The sequence below is a fragment of the Juglans microcarpa x Juglans regia genome, chromosome 7D (genome assembly GCF_004785595.1).
Source record: "Juglans microcarpa x Juglans regia isolate MS1-56 chromosome 7D, Jm3101_v1.0, whole genome shotgun sequence".
Lineage (NCBI taxonomy): Eukaryota > Viridiplantae > Streptophyta > Magnoliopsida > Fagales > Juglandaceae > Juglans > Juglans microcarpa x Juglans regia.
Genome location: NC_054606.1, coordinates 9,241,724 through 9,255,800, shown reverse-complemented (window position 1 = coordinate 9,255,800; position 14,077 = coordinate 9,241,724). Strand labels below are relative to the sequence as shown.

The window sequence follows — 14,077 nt, the reverse complement described above, 5'->3', positions numbered from 1 at the left end:
TTGTATTGTTTTCTATGGTGACTTCTTCACGTTTAGCTTTAACATATTTTATATTCTGTCTTCTGAGAAATATTCTTGTTTAATTATTTGAAGAAAATATTACTCAACAAATAACATTATTTAAAATTTTTGAGTTCGAATTTTAGAGCTTCAATCAAAAGAGATAGACATTTAAAACGAGTTTTATTTATAAGGATTTAGTTAATAATTAAATATGAGTTTCACTTTACATATTTTTTTTTTTTTAATTGAGAGAGTCAAACGCTACTATTTTATTTAGTTAGTTCAAGTTGTAGAATTAAATAAATGAATTTTTTATTATTTTAATTTAGGAATAATTTAGGTTATCTTTATTTTTTATATATATATGGAAGATGGAGGATTTGATCATGGTTCTATTAACGAAAAATTAAAGTATTACCAATTGATTCAAAAAATTTTAACAATTTAGGTTATCTTTATTGACAATGATACGATGCCGCCTAGAATAAATAGTTGGACATGCTCTAGTGCAATTGTACTACTTCTTCTTCTTTTTTTTCTTTCAAATGTTTTTAAAATATTTAAAAAATAAATTCACTAATAATCAATTCTTTAATTATTAAAAAAAATCAAAGACACGAGTGATAAAACTAAAGGGCAAAATCATAAGACAACTTAGCATTTTCCTATCTTTATTTCACCAAAAAATATTCTGAGTGAGATTTTTCAATTCTAATATAACAACACAAAATATGCCTATTAAGAATGAAATATTAAAATAATTTTTTTAATTATAGCTTTTTTTTCTTAGTTTTTGGAGAGAGAGAGAGAGAGATCAGAGAGATGGGCCTTCTCTAATAATAGTCAATACTTTGTATTGAAGTGAATCGTACATATCATAGAAATTGATAAAAATCTTTTTAGGACCTTCACGAGAATACTTATTTCCACTCTTTTTTTTTTTTTTAATTTGAGTACTTCTAAGAATACTTTATTATTATTTATTATTTTATTATTATTTTTTATATTTTATTTACTAATATTTAATATTTTATCGTTACTTTTTCATTACTTTTTTTATTACTGTTCACAAAATACTTGAGAATACTTTACTAAATTCTTTTTTATGTTTTAAATTGAATATTATCTTATTTTACATTTAAGTATTATTATAAATCAGGTCATCGGTATCTTTTTTGTTTCATGATTTCGAAGTTGTCTCCAGATTGATCTATTAAAACGATTAGTTATTAATTCTTCAGTTACATTTTGTTTATTACTGAAAAATAATTTGTGTGATGCTGGGCTGCCGTCCAGATGGACGTGAGCTATTTGCTCTTCACATTTTTTAGGAATAATTCTTCATCTTTTTTATTTTTTATTTTTTATTTTTATTTTTTCTCTTCACATTTTTAAAAATAAAAAAATATTAATACACTAATAATCATTTTAATCAGTAAGTAAAAAAAATTAAATATATGACCAGTCAAAATGAGAGAACAAAATAAGAGTACATACTAGTATTATTCAAATAATTTTATCAAAAGATCATTTCTCAAATCAGATTTATTTATTTATTTTTAATTTTCTATTTTGTTATAGAAATTCATATGCATATTGATATTTTCAATTAAAAGAATTTAAAAAATCCTCTGCCCTGCTTGAAGGTTCCATTTTTTCATAACTAATACAAGATATTTTATCCATATACGTAGAAAATGCAGGATCAATACATTGGAAATATTTTTTAAAAAACAATACCAAACTAGAAGTTTGGATATTATTCAGTGAAAAGTCAATGGTCGCAGACACTATTTCCTGACGACTTGAGAAATCTCCAATTTAATATGACGTATTTTGACTCAAATAATAATAAATTATTATTTTTTAAAATTATAATATGACGTATTTTATTATTTTTTATTTTTTAAAATTATTTTTTCTTTTTAATTTCCTTTCGTTGGTAAGAAAAGAGCAAAGAGAAAGAAGAAAAAAAAATTTCAAATTTCTTTTCGTTGGCAAGGAAAGATCAAAAAGAAAATAATATTTTGAAAGAGGATATATTTCCGTTGGTGTCGAGAGAAAAAGAGAGAGGGGAGGAGGAGAAAGAAAGAATAATAAAATAAAATTTAAAAAGTGAACAGTGTATCTTTAAATTTATAAAAATATTATTTATAACTATATAAATTTTTAGATATATATAATACGTCTAATTTAAGATTATATTATACAAATATGTAAATACATAATCCAATATTAGTTCTCTTTGATACATTCAAATATTGGGCGACAATACGCATTGCGGCGTGAAATTGTTTTGGTTGGGCACTATGTAGCAAGCCAAATACGCAGAACTGCACTAAGCATCTCATGCCGCAAATGACAATGCGGTGTAGTGCTGGTGAGCCATCTAGTCAAACTAACTTTCCATTACTGTTGGACACAGACACATGATGTTACTTCAACAAATAGGGCAATATGCTTCTAAAAATCAACTTCATGTCAACACCAAACATCCTCATTACATATATGCAACGCGGACTCTGGAAATGGAACTACTGTTAATCAAAAGTCAATATACGTTTCTATATTCAGGACCCAGATCACCGGAGAGTCGGAGCAAAAGCTCGCAAGGAGCCTGCTGTTGCAAAATATCGAGACCTTGCTCTACCAGACACCTGCCCAGAAAGATTGTATCGATAGACAAAGGCGTGAATGCCAAGTTCGAAAACAGAGTTCCATGACATCAAGTCCAATTAGGAAGGATGGATTGTCCACCCTATGAAATAATCAAGGGCACAATGTTAATGAAAACATTGAAACCTATACTGGCAACTATCAGCTTCAATGATAATATCATAGATTCCAAGCCATCCTCACAGTAGATACATGATGGTTCATAGCACTGGAATATTTATTCATTCTTCTAGAATGTACGATAGTTTGTTATTCTCTGCTGTGACATTGTTATTCTCTGCTGTAAACCGTTATGTACGTATTCGTCTTATTTTTTGTAAAGGTCTATATATAGATGCTGTACTCATCATTTCAATATATGAGGAAATATTCTTCTTTCAAGTATTCTGTCGAACATGGTATCTAGAGCCATTTGACAAACTGTCCACGTTGATCCATGGCCTCGTCTTCATCAAATCCTCCTCCCCCTCCTCCTCCTTCCTCATCACCCTCCTTCTCTCATCTTATCTCTACCAAACTGACCACAGAGAACTACCTTCTATGAAAAGTTCAAACCACAGGTTATCTAAGAGGCCAAGACTTATACTCCTATGTCGACAGCACCTCTAACTCACCTCTTAAGTTTTTTATTGAAACTGATTCCCCACCCAAACCTAATCCTGCCTATCATACATGGTGCCGCACAGACCAATTAGTTCTCAGTATACTTTTCTCATCGTTGTCTGAGTCCATTCTCAGTCACGTTCTTTCCGCTACTTCGACATATGATCTTTGGAACAAGCTTGCCTCAATGTTCTCCTCCCATTCTCAAGCTAAGGAGTTTCAGGTACGGTTTCAACTCACTAATCTCTCACGAGGAGAGCAAACAATTTCTGAATACTTCGGTAAGGTCCATTTGCTTGCTGATTCTTTGGCTGCTACTGGAAGCCATTTATCTGACAAAGAACTTGTTACTTACCTTTTAAATGGGTTAGGTCCTTCTTATGAGACCTTTGTCACTTTTATCACTACAAGAACTGACCCTCTTAATTCCCATGAGTTGTATGAGTTGTTACTCATTCATGAAACCTGTATGTCTCACAATGCTAAATCTGCCATTTCCTCTGGAGAAATTTCTGCAAATTACAGCACTTCTACATCACGTGACCAAAAGTTTCGTGGGTCTTCGCGTGGTGGTAGAAATGGCCGTGGCAGGGGACGTCATTACAATAATGGTCGTGGACGCCTGTCCTTCACCAACACTGCTCCACAGAACCACTCAACACGTCCCACTTGTCAAGTCTGCAATAGAGTTGGACATGTTGCTCTTCAATGCCGAAATCGTTTTAACAATGCCTTCCAATATGAGGCTCCTTCAAACTTCTCTGCAAATTACACAGCCAACTACACTGCTCAAAATGGCCTCCATGACAACTCCCGGTACCCAGATTTGGCAGCGACTCACCACATCACTAATGACATGAGCAACTTAAACCTGTCTTCAGAACAGTACAATGGTGATGAAACAATTCGGGTTGGTGACAGTAATGGTCTTCCTATCAGTGCTTACGGTGACTCTTCCTTTCCCACTTCCTCTTCTTCTTTTCTTCTCCAAAATCTATTACATGTCCCTTCCATTACTAAGAATCTTGTCTCTGTACTAAAGTTATGTGTTGATAATTGTTGTTTCTTTGAATTTCACTCCACTCACTTCTTTGTGAAGGACTCTCAGAGCGGGAAAATCCTCCTCATAGGACCAACTCGTAACGGGCTCTATATTTTTCCATCACCAGCAATCAGTTCCACTCACTCCCTCTCTCCCTCTATTCATTTTGGTGAGCGTACGCCCGTTGCCCAGTGGTATCGAAGGATGGGTCACCCATCTCTAGATCAAGTCTCCCGAATCCTGCGCACAAGGTGTTTGCCTGTTGTTTCCACTGAAGCTATTTTTCAATGTCCTAAATGTCCACTTGCAAAAGCTTGTCAACTTCCCTTTAACTCCAGTCGGTTTTCCTCTAATGGGCCCTTAGAATTGGTTTGTTCAGATTTATGGGGCCCTACTCCTTGTGTTTCTCGTATGGACTTTAAATATTATCTATCTTTTGTTGATCACTATACAAGATTCACATGGATTTTTCCTCTCAAACTCAAATCTGATGCCATTAATATTTTCTCCATTTTTTTATCCATTGTTGAACGCATGTTTAAAACCAAGTTAATAACATTACAAACTGATGGAGGTGGTGAATTCAAACCCATCACCTCCATGTGTCAAAAACTTGGAATTAAACACAATTTTTCCTGCCCACACACTCATCAACAAAATGGGCTTGTCAAAACAAAACATCGTCACATTGTGGAAACTAGGCTTGCTCTTCTAGCCCAAGCTTCCTTACCTTTTACATTTTGGACTGAAGCCTTTGAAACCACGGTATATCTCATCAATCTTCTACCCTCTCCCACTCTTAATAATCAATCCCCTTATTTCATTGTAAATAAAAAAGAACCTGATTATAATTTTTTGAAGGTATTCGGTTGTAAATGCTGGCCTAATTTATGTCCATATTTACCAAATAAACTCAATTTCCGTTCAACTTCTTGCATATTCCTAGGATATTGCAATACCCACAAAGGGTACAAGTGCCTTGATCTCACTACAAACCGTCTCTACATTTCGCGTGATGTTCGCTTCCATGAAACATCATTCCCTTACAAAAAAAATGACGCGGCTCACTTCACCTCTACCAACTTCAACAACCCACACTCTTTTACCTATTTTCCCATCCTCTATTCTCGGCCTATTCCCTTGTTCTTCATTGCCTGGCCCATTACAATCCGACTTCATCTCCCCATCGTTACTTGACCCTAGCCCATCACAGTCCAGTCTTACTTCACATCTACCCAACCCGATAATACCCTCATCTTCAACCTTCGACACCCCTGCTTCTCCCGATCCCGATTAGTCCCCTATCTCTCAAAATCAAGTTCACTCTCTCTCAAATCCTGTCCCTCCACGCTCCCTTATTAAAACTCACTCTACCACAAACTCCCTTCGACCATGTATTGCCTCTGATGGAACCATTCCGTACCCGCCTCGTCACTGTTTTCTCACTATTTCTACTGTGCCTGATGACCCTTCAAGTTACTCTATAGCTTCTAAATTCTCAGACTGGCGTGAAGCTATGGCTCAAGAGTACACTGCTCTCATAAAGACCAATACGTGGAGTCTTGTACCTCCTGTCAATATTTCTAACGTGCTTGGTTGCAGGTGGGTATACAGAACAAAAACCAACGCCGATGGTTCGTTTGAAAGAAGAAAGGCTCGATTAGTTGCAAAAGGTTTTCATCAGCAGCCTGGAATCGACTACAACGAGACCTTCAGCCCTGTGGTCAAACCGACCACCATACGCCTCATCTTGTCCATTGCCATTACCAGGAACTAGCCACTGCACCAATTGGACATCAATAATGCTTTCCTACATGGCACACTCACTAATGAAGTCTATATGCAACAACCTCAAGGTTTCATAGACCCTCTACGTCCCAACCATGTGTGCAAGCTCCATAAAGCTCTGTATGGCCTCAAACAGGCTCCAAGATCCTGGTTTGTTGAACTCAGCTCTTGGCTTCTTAATTATGGTTTCATTGCATCTAAAGCTGACCCATCATTGTTTATCCTTCATCATGCTCACACTACAATTTTTTTGCTAATTTATGTTGATGATATAGTCATCACGGCTTCTCATACTTCTTCCATAAATGATCTAATTCATCCTCTCGACAAAGCCTTCCTTGTGAAGGATCTTGGAAAATTATTTTTTTTTCTTGGACTTGAGGTTGACTACACTAAACAAGGCCTTCTGTTGACACAACGTAACTACATTAAGAGTCTTCTAACTCGAAGCAACATGCTTCATGCCAAGCCAATGATGTCACCCATTGCTGCTTCTCTAAAATTATCGAAATTTGATGCTCCAGCGTTTGAAGATGTCACTTTATACAGAAGCTTAGTTGGTGGTCTACAGTATCTGTCATTAACCCGACCTGACATAGCCTTCTTTGTCAACAAGGTATGTCAGTTTCTTCATGACCCGAAAGCTACACACTGGAGTGATGTGAAGAGAATACTTCGGTATCTCAAAGCTACTATAAATCATGGACTTCTTTTTCAACCTTAGTCCAACTTCACTCTTCAAGCTTACTCTAATGCTGATTGGGGTGGATGTCCAGACGATCGTAGATCAACAGGAGGCTACTGCATATATCTTGACAAGCACCTACTTTCATGGAGTTCAAAGAAGCAAAAGACTGTGACTAGATCCTCAACAGAGGCCGAATACAATGTTATTGCTACCTCAGCTGCTGAACTTATTTGGATACAAACACTTATACGTGAGCTTGTATTTCTCTTCCTCAATCTCCAATTCTTTGGTGTGACAACCTTTGAGCAACATATCTTTCAGCTAATCCTGTTTATCACTCCAAGACCAAGCACATGGACATAAATTATAACTTTGTCCGAGATCGTGTTGTTGCCAAAATGCTTCGTGCATCATTTATCAGTTCTAAAGATCAGATTGCAGATGTTCTAACAAAGCCCTTGGTTGTTGATAAATTCTTGCACTTCAAGTCGAATCTCAATGTGTTTGATACCCCCTTAGATTCAAGGGGGCGTATCAGCCTCAATGATAATATCATAGATTCCAAGCCATCCTCACAGCAGATACATGATGGTTCATAGCACTGGAATATTTATTCCTTCTTCTAGAATGTACGATAGTTTGTTATTCTCTACTCTGACTTTGTTATTCTCTGCTGTAAACCGTTATGTACGTATTCATCTTACTCTTTGTAAAGGTCTATATATAGACGCTGTACTCATCATTTGAATATATGAAAAAATATTCTTCTTTCAAGCATTCTATCGAACAGCAACTTCAAACCTCTACCCTCTCCAACCCTGAAAATACTCTTAACAGGTTGAGCAAACCCCGTAGACTGTCATGAAAAATCTAGATACACTACTTACGGCTCATATTTAGAAGAAGAAGAAGAAGAAGAAAGAAAGAAAGAAAGACATTACCTACATCAAAAGAAAAGCTTCTTATTATTGACTATTAATCCAACAACTATCATATCACAGCTATGATAGTTAACCCCCCTGCTCCCCAACCACCAAAAAATGTATGGGATAAGTTGTTGAATTGTGGCATTACTAAGAGAAGATCGAGAGGAAACAAAAGTACTCAGTGGGGCAGAAATAAAAAAGGAAAATAATTACCAGGTGACATATTAATTCCAACAAGACATCAAACTTGAGCAAAATCGCATTAAACTACAACAAAAGATTTAAGTCGACGCAAACTAATACCAAATTTGGAACAAAACAAGTTCTTTCTAAATTTTTTTCTTTTCTAGGGAACAAAGAAACAGCTCTGCAGTACCCCGTAATTCCAAAAGGATCTTTAAAGCTCTGCTTAATAAAAGAATCCAAGTACTTTGCCCCCAACATTCTTTCTCCTTGCTTCTTCATGGTCCATTATTCCCGCAGATGTGGTCAGCACAATATATCCAAACTGTAAAATTTATACACCATGTAAGCAGGTCAGCACAATATATCCAAACTGTAAAAGTTATACACCATGTAAGCAAACACAGTCTCTTGCCAAAAAAGTAATGCCCTTTGCTTTGTGAACAATAAGGTTGGTTTGACTATATAAAACCAAACTATCTCATCTCACATCATCTCATCTCATATAATCATTACAACTTTTTCAAACTTCCACACAAAATATAATAAACAATTCAATTTTATCAAATCTAAAAAAAAAAAATAATATTATAACAATATTTTATTTAACTTTCAACAAAACATCTCATCTCATCTCATCTGAACTACGTAACCAAACGAGGCCTAAATTGTAATGAACTTATTTAGTAAGGAATTAAACACATCCCATTATAGGTTCATGTAATATAATGTCCATCACATTATCTAAATGGTCACTTCAACAAATGCATGTGCTTCACACTAGGGGTGGCAATATGTGACACGACCCATAAACCTAACACAAACACAACACGAAATTAACAGATTTGAGTTTAATATAAATGGATTCGGGTCAAAACGAGTTGACCCGTTAAGACATGATTAATAAACAGGTCAACCCGCTTATCCAAAAATTAACCCGCAATAGCCAGTTTAAATTTTATTATTGTTGGATTGTAATATTGGTATTTTTCAATATGCTTATATTTTTAGTGTTGGGGTTGTAATTATGGACCTATACTCATATTTGTTATTGTTGGGTTTGCAATATCGATTTTATTATAAGTTAAAATCTGAAAAATATTAATATTTTTTGTTAATAGGTAGTCTTATTATTTATCTTTTTGAAATATTGTGGCTACTAATAAATATAGAATTTAACTTTTATGTGAAATTATGTTAATCAGATCAAATGGGTTATGCGGGTTAGTTCAACCCATTTACCATTAAACGGGTTAAAATGAGTCGTGTCGTGTATTTATGCAGACCAATTTCTAATTAATTATTAAACGGGTCAAAACGGATGACACAACACTATCCATTTTTTAAGGAAGCAGCAACAAATAAGAAGGTACCGAGGCTAACCTGTCTTGAAGGAAGCAGCCTGGCAGTCCAGCCCTCAACCTCTTTGACACCAACATCAAAACGAGGACTTATAACACCACACTTGTTCAGCCTTCCATTCAATTCAACGACAATCTTGCCAGATCTGTGATCATCAACAAACTCAAACTCCCCAATATAACCTACAAGATCAGGTCAGAGTGACTTAAATTAGAACTCATCATACACGAAAAAGGGGAAAACATGAGAGGATAAATGAGTGCAATCGAACAAACCATGCTTCTGCATGACCAGCAGAAACTTGATAATCACTTTAGAGGACGGCCTAATCATGACCTGTCGTTTTCCCGTCTTCTCAGCATTGTACATACTCTTGAGAGCATCATTCAACACACTGACTCTCACCATCCTCCCAAATTCAAGCTGCTCAAAAAGGTAGCACCCAGAATCGATTAATTAACAAAAACAAACACTTAATATTAACAAATCAATAAATCAACGCAGTCTGCATCGAATACAACAACGAAATGTACGAAACCGAGCCGAATAAAAGGATAGCATCCATTCAATAGGCGATCAACATGAAAAAGCCAAAATTATCTCCGTAGATGCTAGTTCTTACCAGCAGATTAATCAGTCAATTTTTTTTTATAAGTAATAATTTTATTCAAAGATAGGCATAAGCCCAAGTACACATGACGTATACAAAGGAAACACCTACAACTTCCAAAAACAAAAAGATTAATCAGTCAATTGATGCAAAAGATCAAATCTAACACAAACAAAGCGGTATTCGTTTTCCTTAATTTTTTACTCACCGAATCAAAGTCAGACTCAACCCCAAAGCATCAAAGTGATCTAGCTATTCTAATATGATTTATCTTACAATGAGCAAAGTAAAAATCGGAGAGAGAGAGAGAGAGAGAGAGAGAGAGGGATCCAGTGAGTCTAAAGTTGGGAGAAGATAGGTTTACCTGAGAGCAGAGACAACGGCCGCGTCTAAGAGCTTGAGGTTGAGGATGGGAGTGAGGATACAAGACAAATAGGCTAGGGTTCACGTTATGGTGGTTTTGTTTTGCGAAAGTATCCTTAGGGTTTGGGCCCAATACATTTCAGAAAGCATTGGCGTTGGAGGTTCCATGATCGATAGACTCGGCATGGGCCATCGACCTGGACTCGGCACGGGCCTGGTAGAAAAAAATATGTGGCAGGTGCACCGATTAATTGATGGGAAACTATAGCCCTATCCTAATAAAAATGGATCGAGATTCAACTAAGGCCCGTTTATTTTCACAAAATTTTTCAACTGATCTCATATCATATCATCTCATCTAATTATTACAATTTTTTTAAATTTTCAAATAAAATAAAATAAACAATTCAAAATTTTCAAATAAATAATAATAATAATAATAATATTAAAAAAATATATTCTAATAATATTTTATTCAATTTTCAACTTTTATCTTAGTTCATCTCATCTCATGTCATCTACGAAAACAATGCTCTAAGTTGAGTAAGAGCATCCAAGTCTGGTTTCCCAACATATTTTTTAAATTTTGGCTAAAAATCATTTTTTCTTAAATTTTACTCATCTTTCAAAATCATTCTATATCTCACTCTATTCTTTTCTCTATTATATTAAAATAATTTTCCCCTCTATTATATTAAAATAATTTTCCCCTATCTTTCTTTATTATTTTTTCTTTCACTTCTCTTTTCAATCATAACTACTCACTCTTTTGTCTTTTTCCTTCAGTTTGGAACTATTACTCTCAAGCGAATATTTTTAACATGTCGTCGAAAATTATTTTTTTGTTGATACGATCAAATTTCCAAAATTATTACGATTTTAATAATAATATAAATTTCCCTCAAAATTTACCTTTTCCAATGGTATTATTTTGTCGCAATTAAATTTTAAACGGTATTGATGTTTGTCCTTTTCCTGACAGACATATTTTCAAACAATAATATTTTGGTGTGTAAATAAGAGCACTTGCTCTTTCATTGACATTTAGAGCAATCTAAGTTTCATTTCAGATTAAGAGAAAATTCTCATTGTGGTCTCATTCTCCAAGCGCTTCTTCAATGGCTCATTGTTTCTTTCGCAAATTGATACTTTACTTAAGATTCTGAAGATGAGTTGGAGATAGTTCTTAATGAAGATGGAGGATCAACATCTCATTGTGGTAGTACTCGTCAACGTTGTAAGTACATTAGGCGTGATCATTTAGAAGGGCATGAATGGTTATTTCACGACTATTTTGTAAAATCACCAATATATCGCTCAAATCTATTTCAAATGAGATTTTGTATGGGTTGTGAACTTTTTCTTCGTATTCAGCGTGAGGTTGAGGTTTATGAGTCTTATTTCATCCAAATAAGAAATAATGCTAGAAGATTTGGTCTATCTTCCGTGTAAAAGATAACTATAGCACTTAGAATGCTTGTGTATGAAGTTGCTGTCGATTTCATAGATTAATACATACAAATTGGAGAAAGCACCACAAGGGAGAGCTTGAAAAAATTTGTGGCTATCATCGTAAATCTTTTTTCTAATAAATATTTAAGGTCTTCAAATGCTAATGATATTGCTCAAGTGCTCTCAGTTGGTGAACAAAGTGGATTCCTCAGGATGATAAGGAGCATTGATTACATGTATTGAAAGTGAAAAAATTGCCTAGTTGCATGGAAATGTATGTGTTTCGATCACAGTCGTAAACCAACTATTATCTTAGAAGTGGTAGCATCATATGATCTTTGGATATGACATGTTTTTTTTTTTTGGTTACCCGATTCGCATAATGATATCAATGTGCTAGAGATATATTTTATTTTCACTAAGCTCGCCCAAGGGCATACTCCTCCAGTCAATTACTCAATTAATAGTAATGAGTATACTATGGGGACATTGTCGATGGTATTTATCCAAAGTGACCAACATTTGTTAAAACAATCACATCCCTACAAGGGCAAAAAAAGAAATATTTTACAGCAGCACAGGAATCGGTAAGAAATGATATAGAGCGTGCATTTGAGGTTCTTCAATAATGTTTTGCAATAGTTCGTGGACCAGCTCGAATGTTCAAAGTCAATGATCTTAAAAACTTGATAATTCTACATAATATGATTATCAAAGATGAGCAAGATGATAATCATGTTCACGACTTCGAGTACGAACAAGTTAATGATAGTCCTCTTAAACTGTCGCACAATCATACAACTAAACTTATTGAGTTCATTCAACGTCATCATCAAATTAGAGACAATTCAACCCATTATTAGCACCAATCGAACCTAATTAAGCATCAAAGGCAATTATATAGGCATACTTAGAAATGTCTGGAGCTAGTGTAATATCTATTTCACAAGATCCTTGTTGTTTCCATTCCTACTAAATATATGTTGTATCAAACTAATATCTGTAATATATGTTCTATTAAAACATTAAATTATTGTGTTACAAACATTATCCTCAAAAGAAAAACTGTCCAACATTCCAACAATATCCTTAAAAGACAAAGAAAAAACATTTTATCTAATTTACAAATTAACCAATGCTTGCCATTGGTGAAATGTGTCACAATGATTAACTTAGTTACAACAAATTAACCAACAAAATAACAAAGTGTCACTGTCTTCCCTATTACTTTTTGCCACAATTTTCACATGATGTTGCTGGAAATATGTGCGTTGTATTTTAGGTAAGCCAGTGACGTCCATCAACATGATTCTCTCCTCCCTTTCCGGTCGTTCTCTCTCCACTTTCTCCTCTACTTTAAATTGATCAAATTCAAGTTTGTTCGCTCCCAACCACAACCTCTTGTCTAACTACTGTATTTTCACCTCCTCCTTCTCTCGTTCATAATGCATTTTTCTACTCCTTAAAAGAAAAAAACTATTTCTCCTGATCGCGTGACTCCTCAAGAAGAGTATACTTCATCTTGAAGAGCTCAACAATGTCCTCAGTTGGCCTAGTTGGAGCCTTCCGCTTTGACATCATCATTGTCAAGAACACATGCTTCTGCTCGGCATCATTTACTGAATCGACGGCAACAAAGGTATGAGTTGGGGTCGGCGACATCGTGGATTTTCGTTTTGCACCATCTTTGGAGCAACACTAAATCCATTTTGGTTGGTCTTTCAACAGGTACCAACAATCCTCGAATGAAAATTAATTTTTCTCCAACGATTGATACATGAGTTTTGCTTTCTCAAATTTGCAAGATAAAAATAAAAATAAAATGTTTAGTACGTATTTATCCAAAAATATAATAAAACGTATGTACAAGAACTTGTGGATGGATATACATTATCTTACTCGATCATGCTAGTTTGGTTTTACCATTCGACTTGGGCTAGTTTTGCAAAGAATTTATTGGTCACTTTTTGAATCGCTAACCACCAATGCATTAAGGATCCAATGGTCTGCTCCATTGTACTTTGCTTATACTGATTGAAGTATAAAAAAAAATTTCTTCCAAAGTTGGGCATGTTTTTAATCGGTCACTTGTATTGCATCTATTAAAGTATTTAACCATATTGATACAAGTAGTTTATCTTCCTCTTGGGTGAAGTTGGCACCTCTATTGGATTTCTTTATGGTAAGAACCTCCATTTGGTGTGGGGGTGGAGAGTCTTCCACTAACATTGGACTGTGTTGAGTTTAACTCAAGAAAGTGTGGTCAATGTTAGGATCTTGAGTTAGGAGGGTTGTGAAGAACATATTTTCATGCTCTTGTGAGTCTATCTCTATACAATCATAGAAAATAATGGAATTTAAACATTAGAAACTCAATGGTC

The 14,077-nt window shown here is 34.8% G+C and overlaps 1 protein-coding gene across 2 annotated transcripts; it reads right to left on the bottom strand.

Annotated features, from left to right (window-relative positions):
• Positions 1 to 7,966: 7,966 nt before the first annotated feature.
• On the bottom strand, positions 7,967 to 10,399 carry LOC121239666 (40S ribosomal protein S15a-1-like). 2 transcript variants are annotated; one of them, XM_041136937.1, is made up of 4 exons: positions 10,246 to 10,399; positions 9,547 to 9,694; positions 9,293 to 9,453; positions 7,967 to 8,234 (listed from the first exon to the last, which is right to left on the bottom strand). In XM_041136937.1, the coding sequence occupies exons 2-4, from the start codon at positions 9,677 to 9,679 to the stop codon at positions 8,136 to 8,138; spliced, it is 393 nt and encodes a 130-aa protein (XP_040992871.1). In that variant the 5' UTR covers positions 9,680 to 9,694; positions 10,246 to 10,399; the 3' UTR covers positions 7,967 to 8,135. The 2 variants fall into 2 exon arrangements, with proteins under 2 accessions (XP_040992871.1, XP_040992872.1); XM_041136938.1 differs by having other exon boundaries at positions 8,180 to 8,282.
• Between the last annotated feature and the right edge of the window lie 3,678 nt (positions 10,400 to 14,077).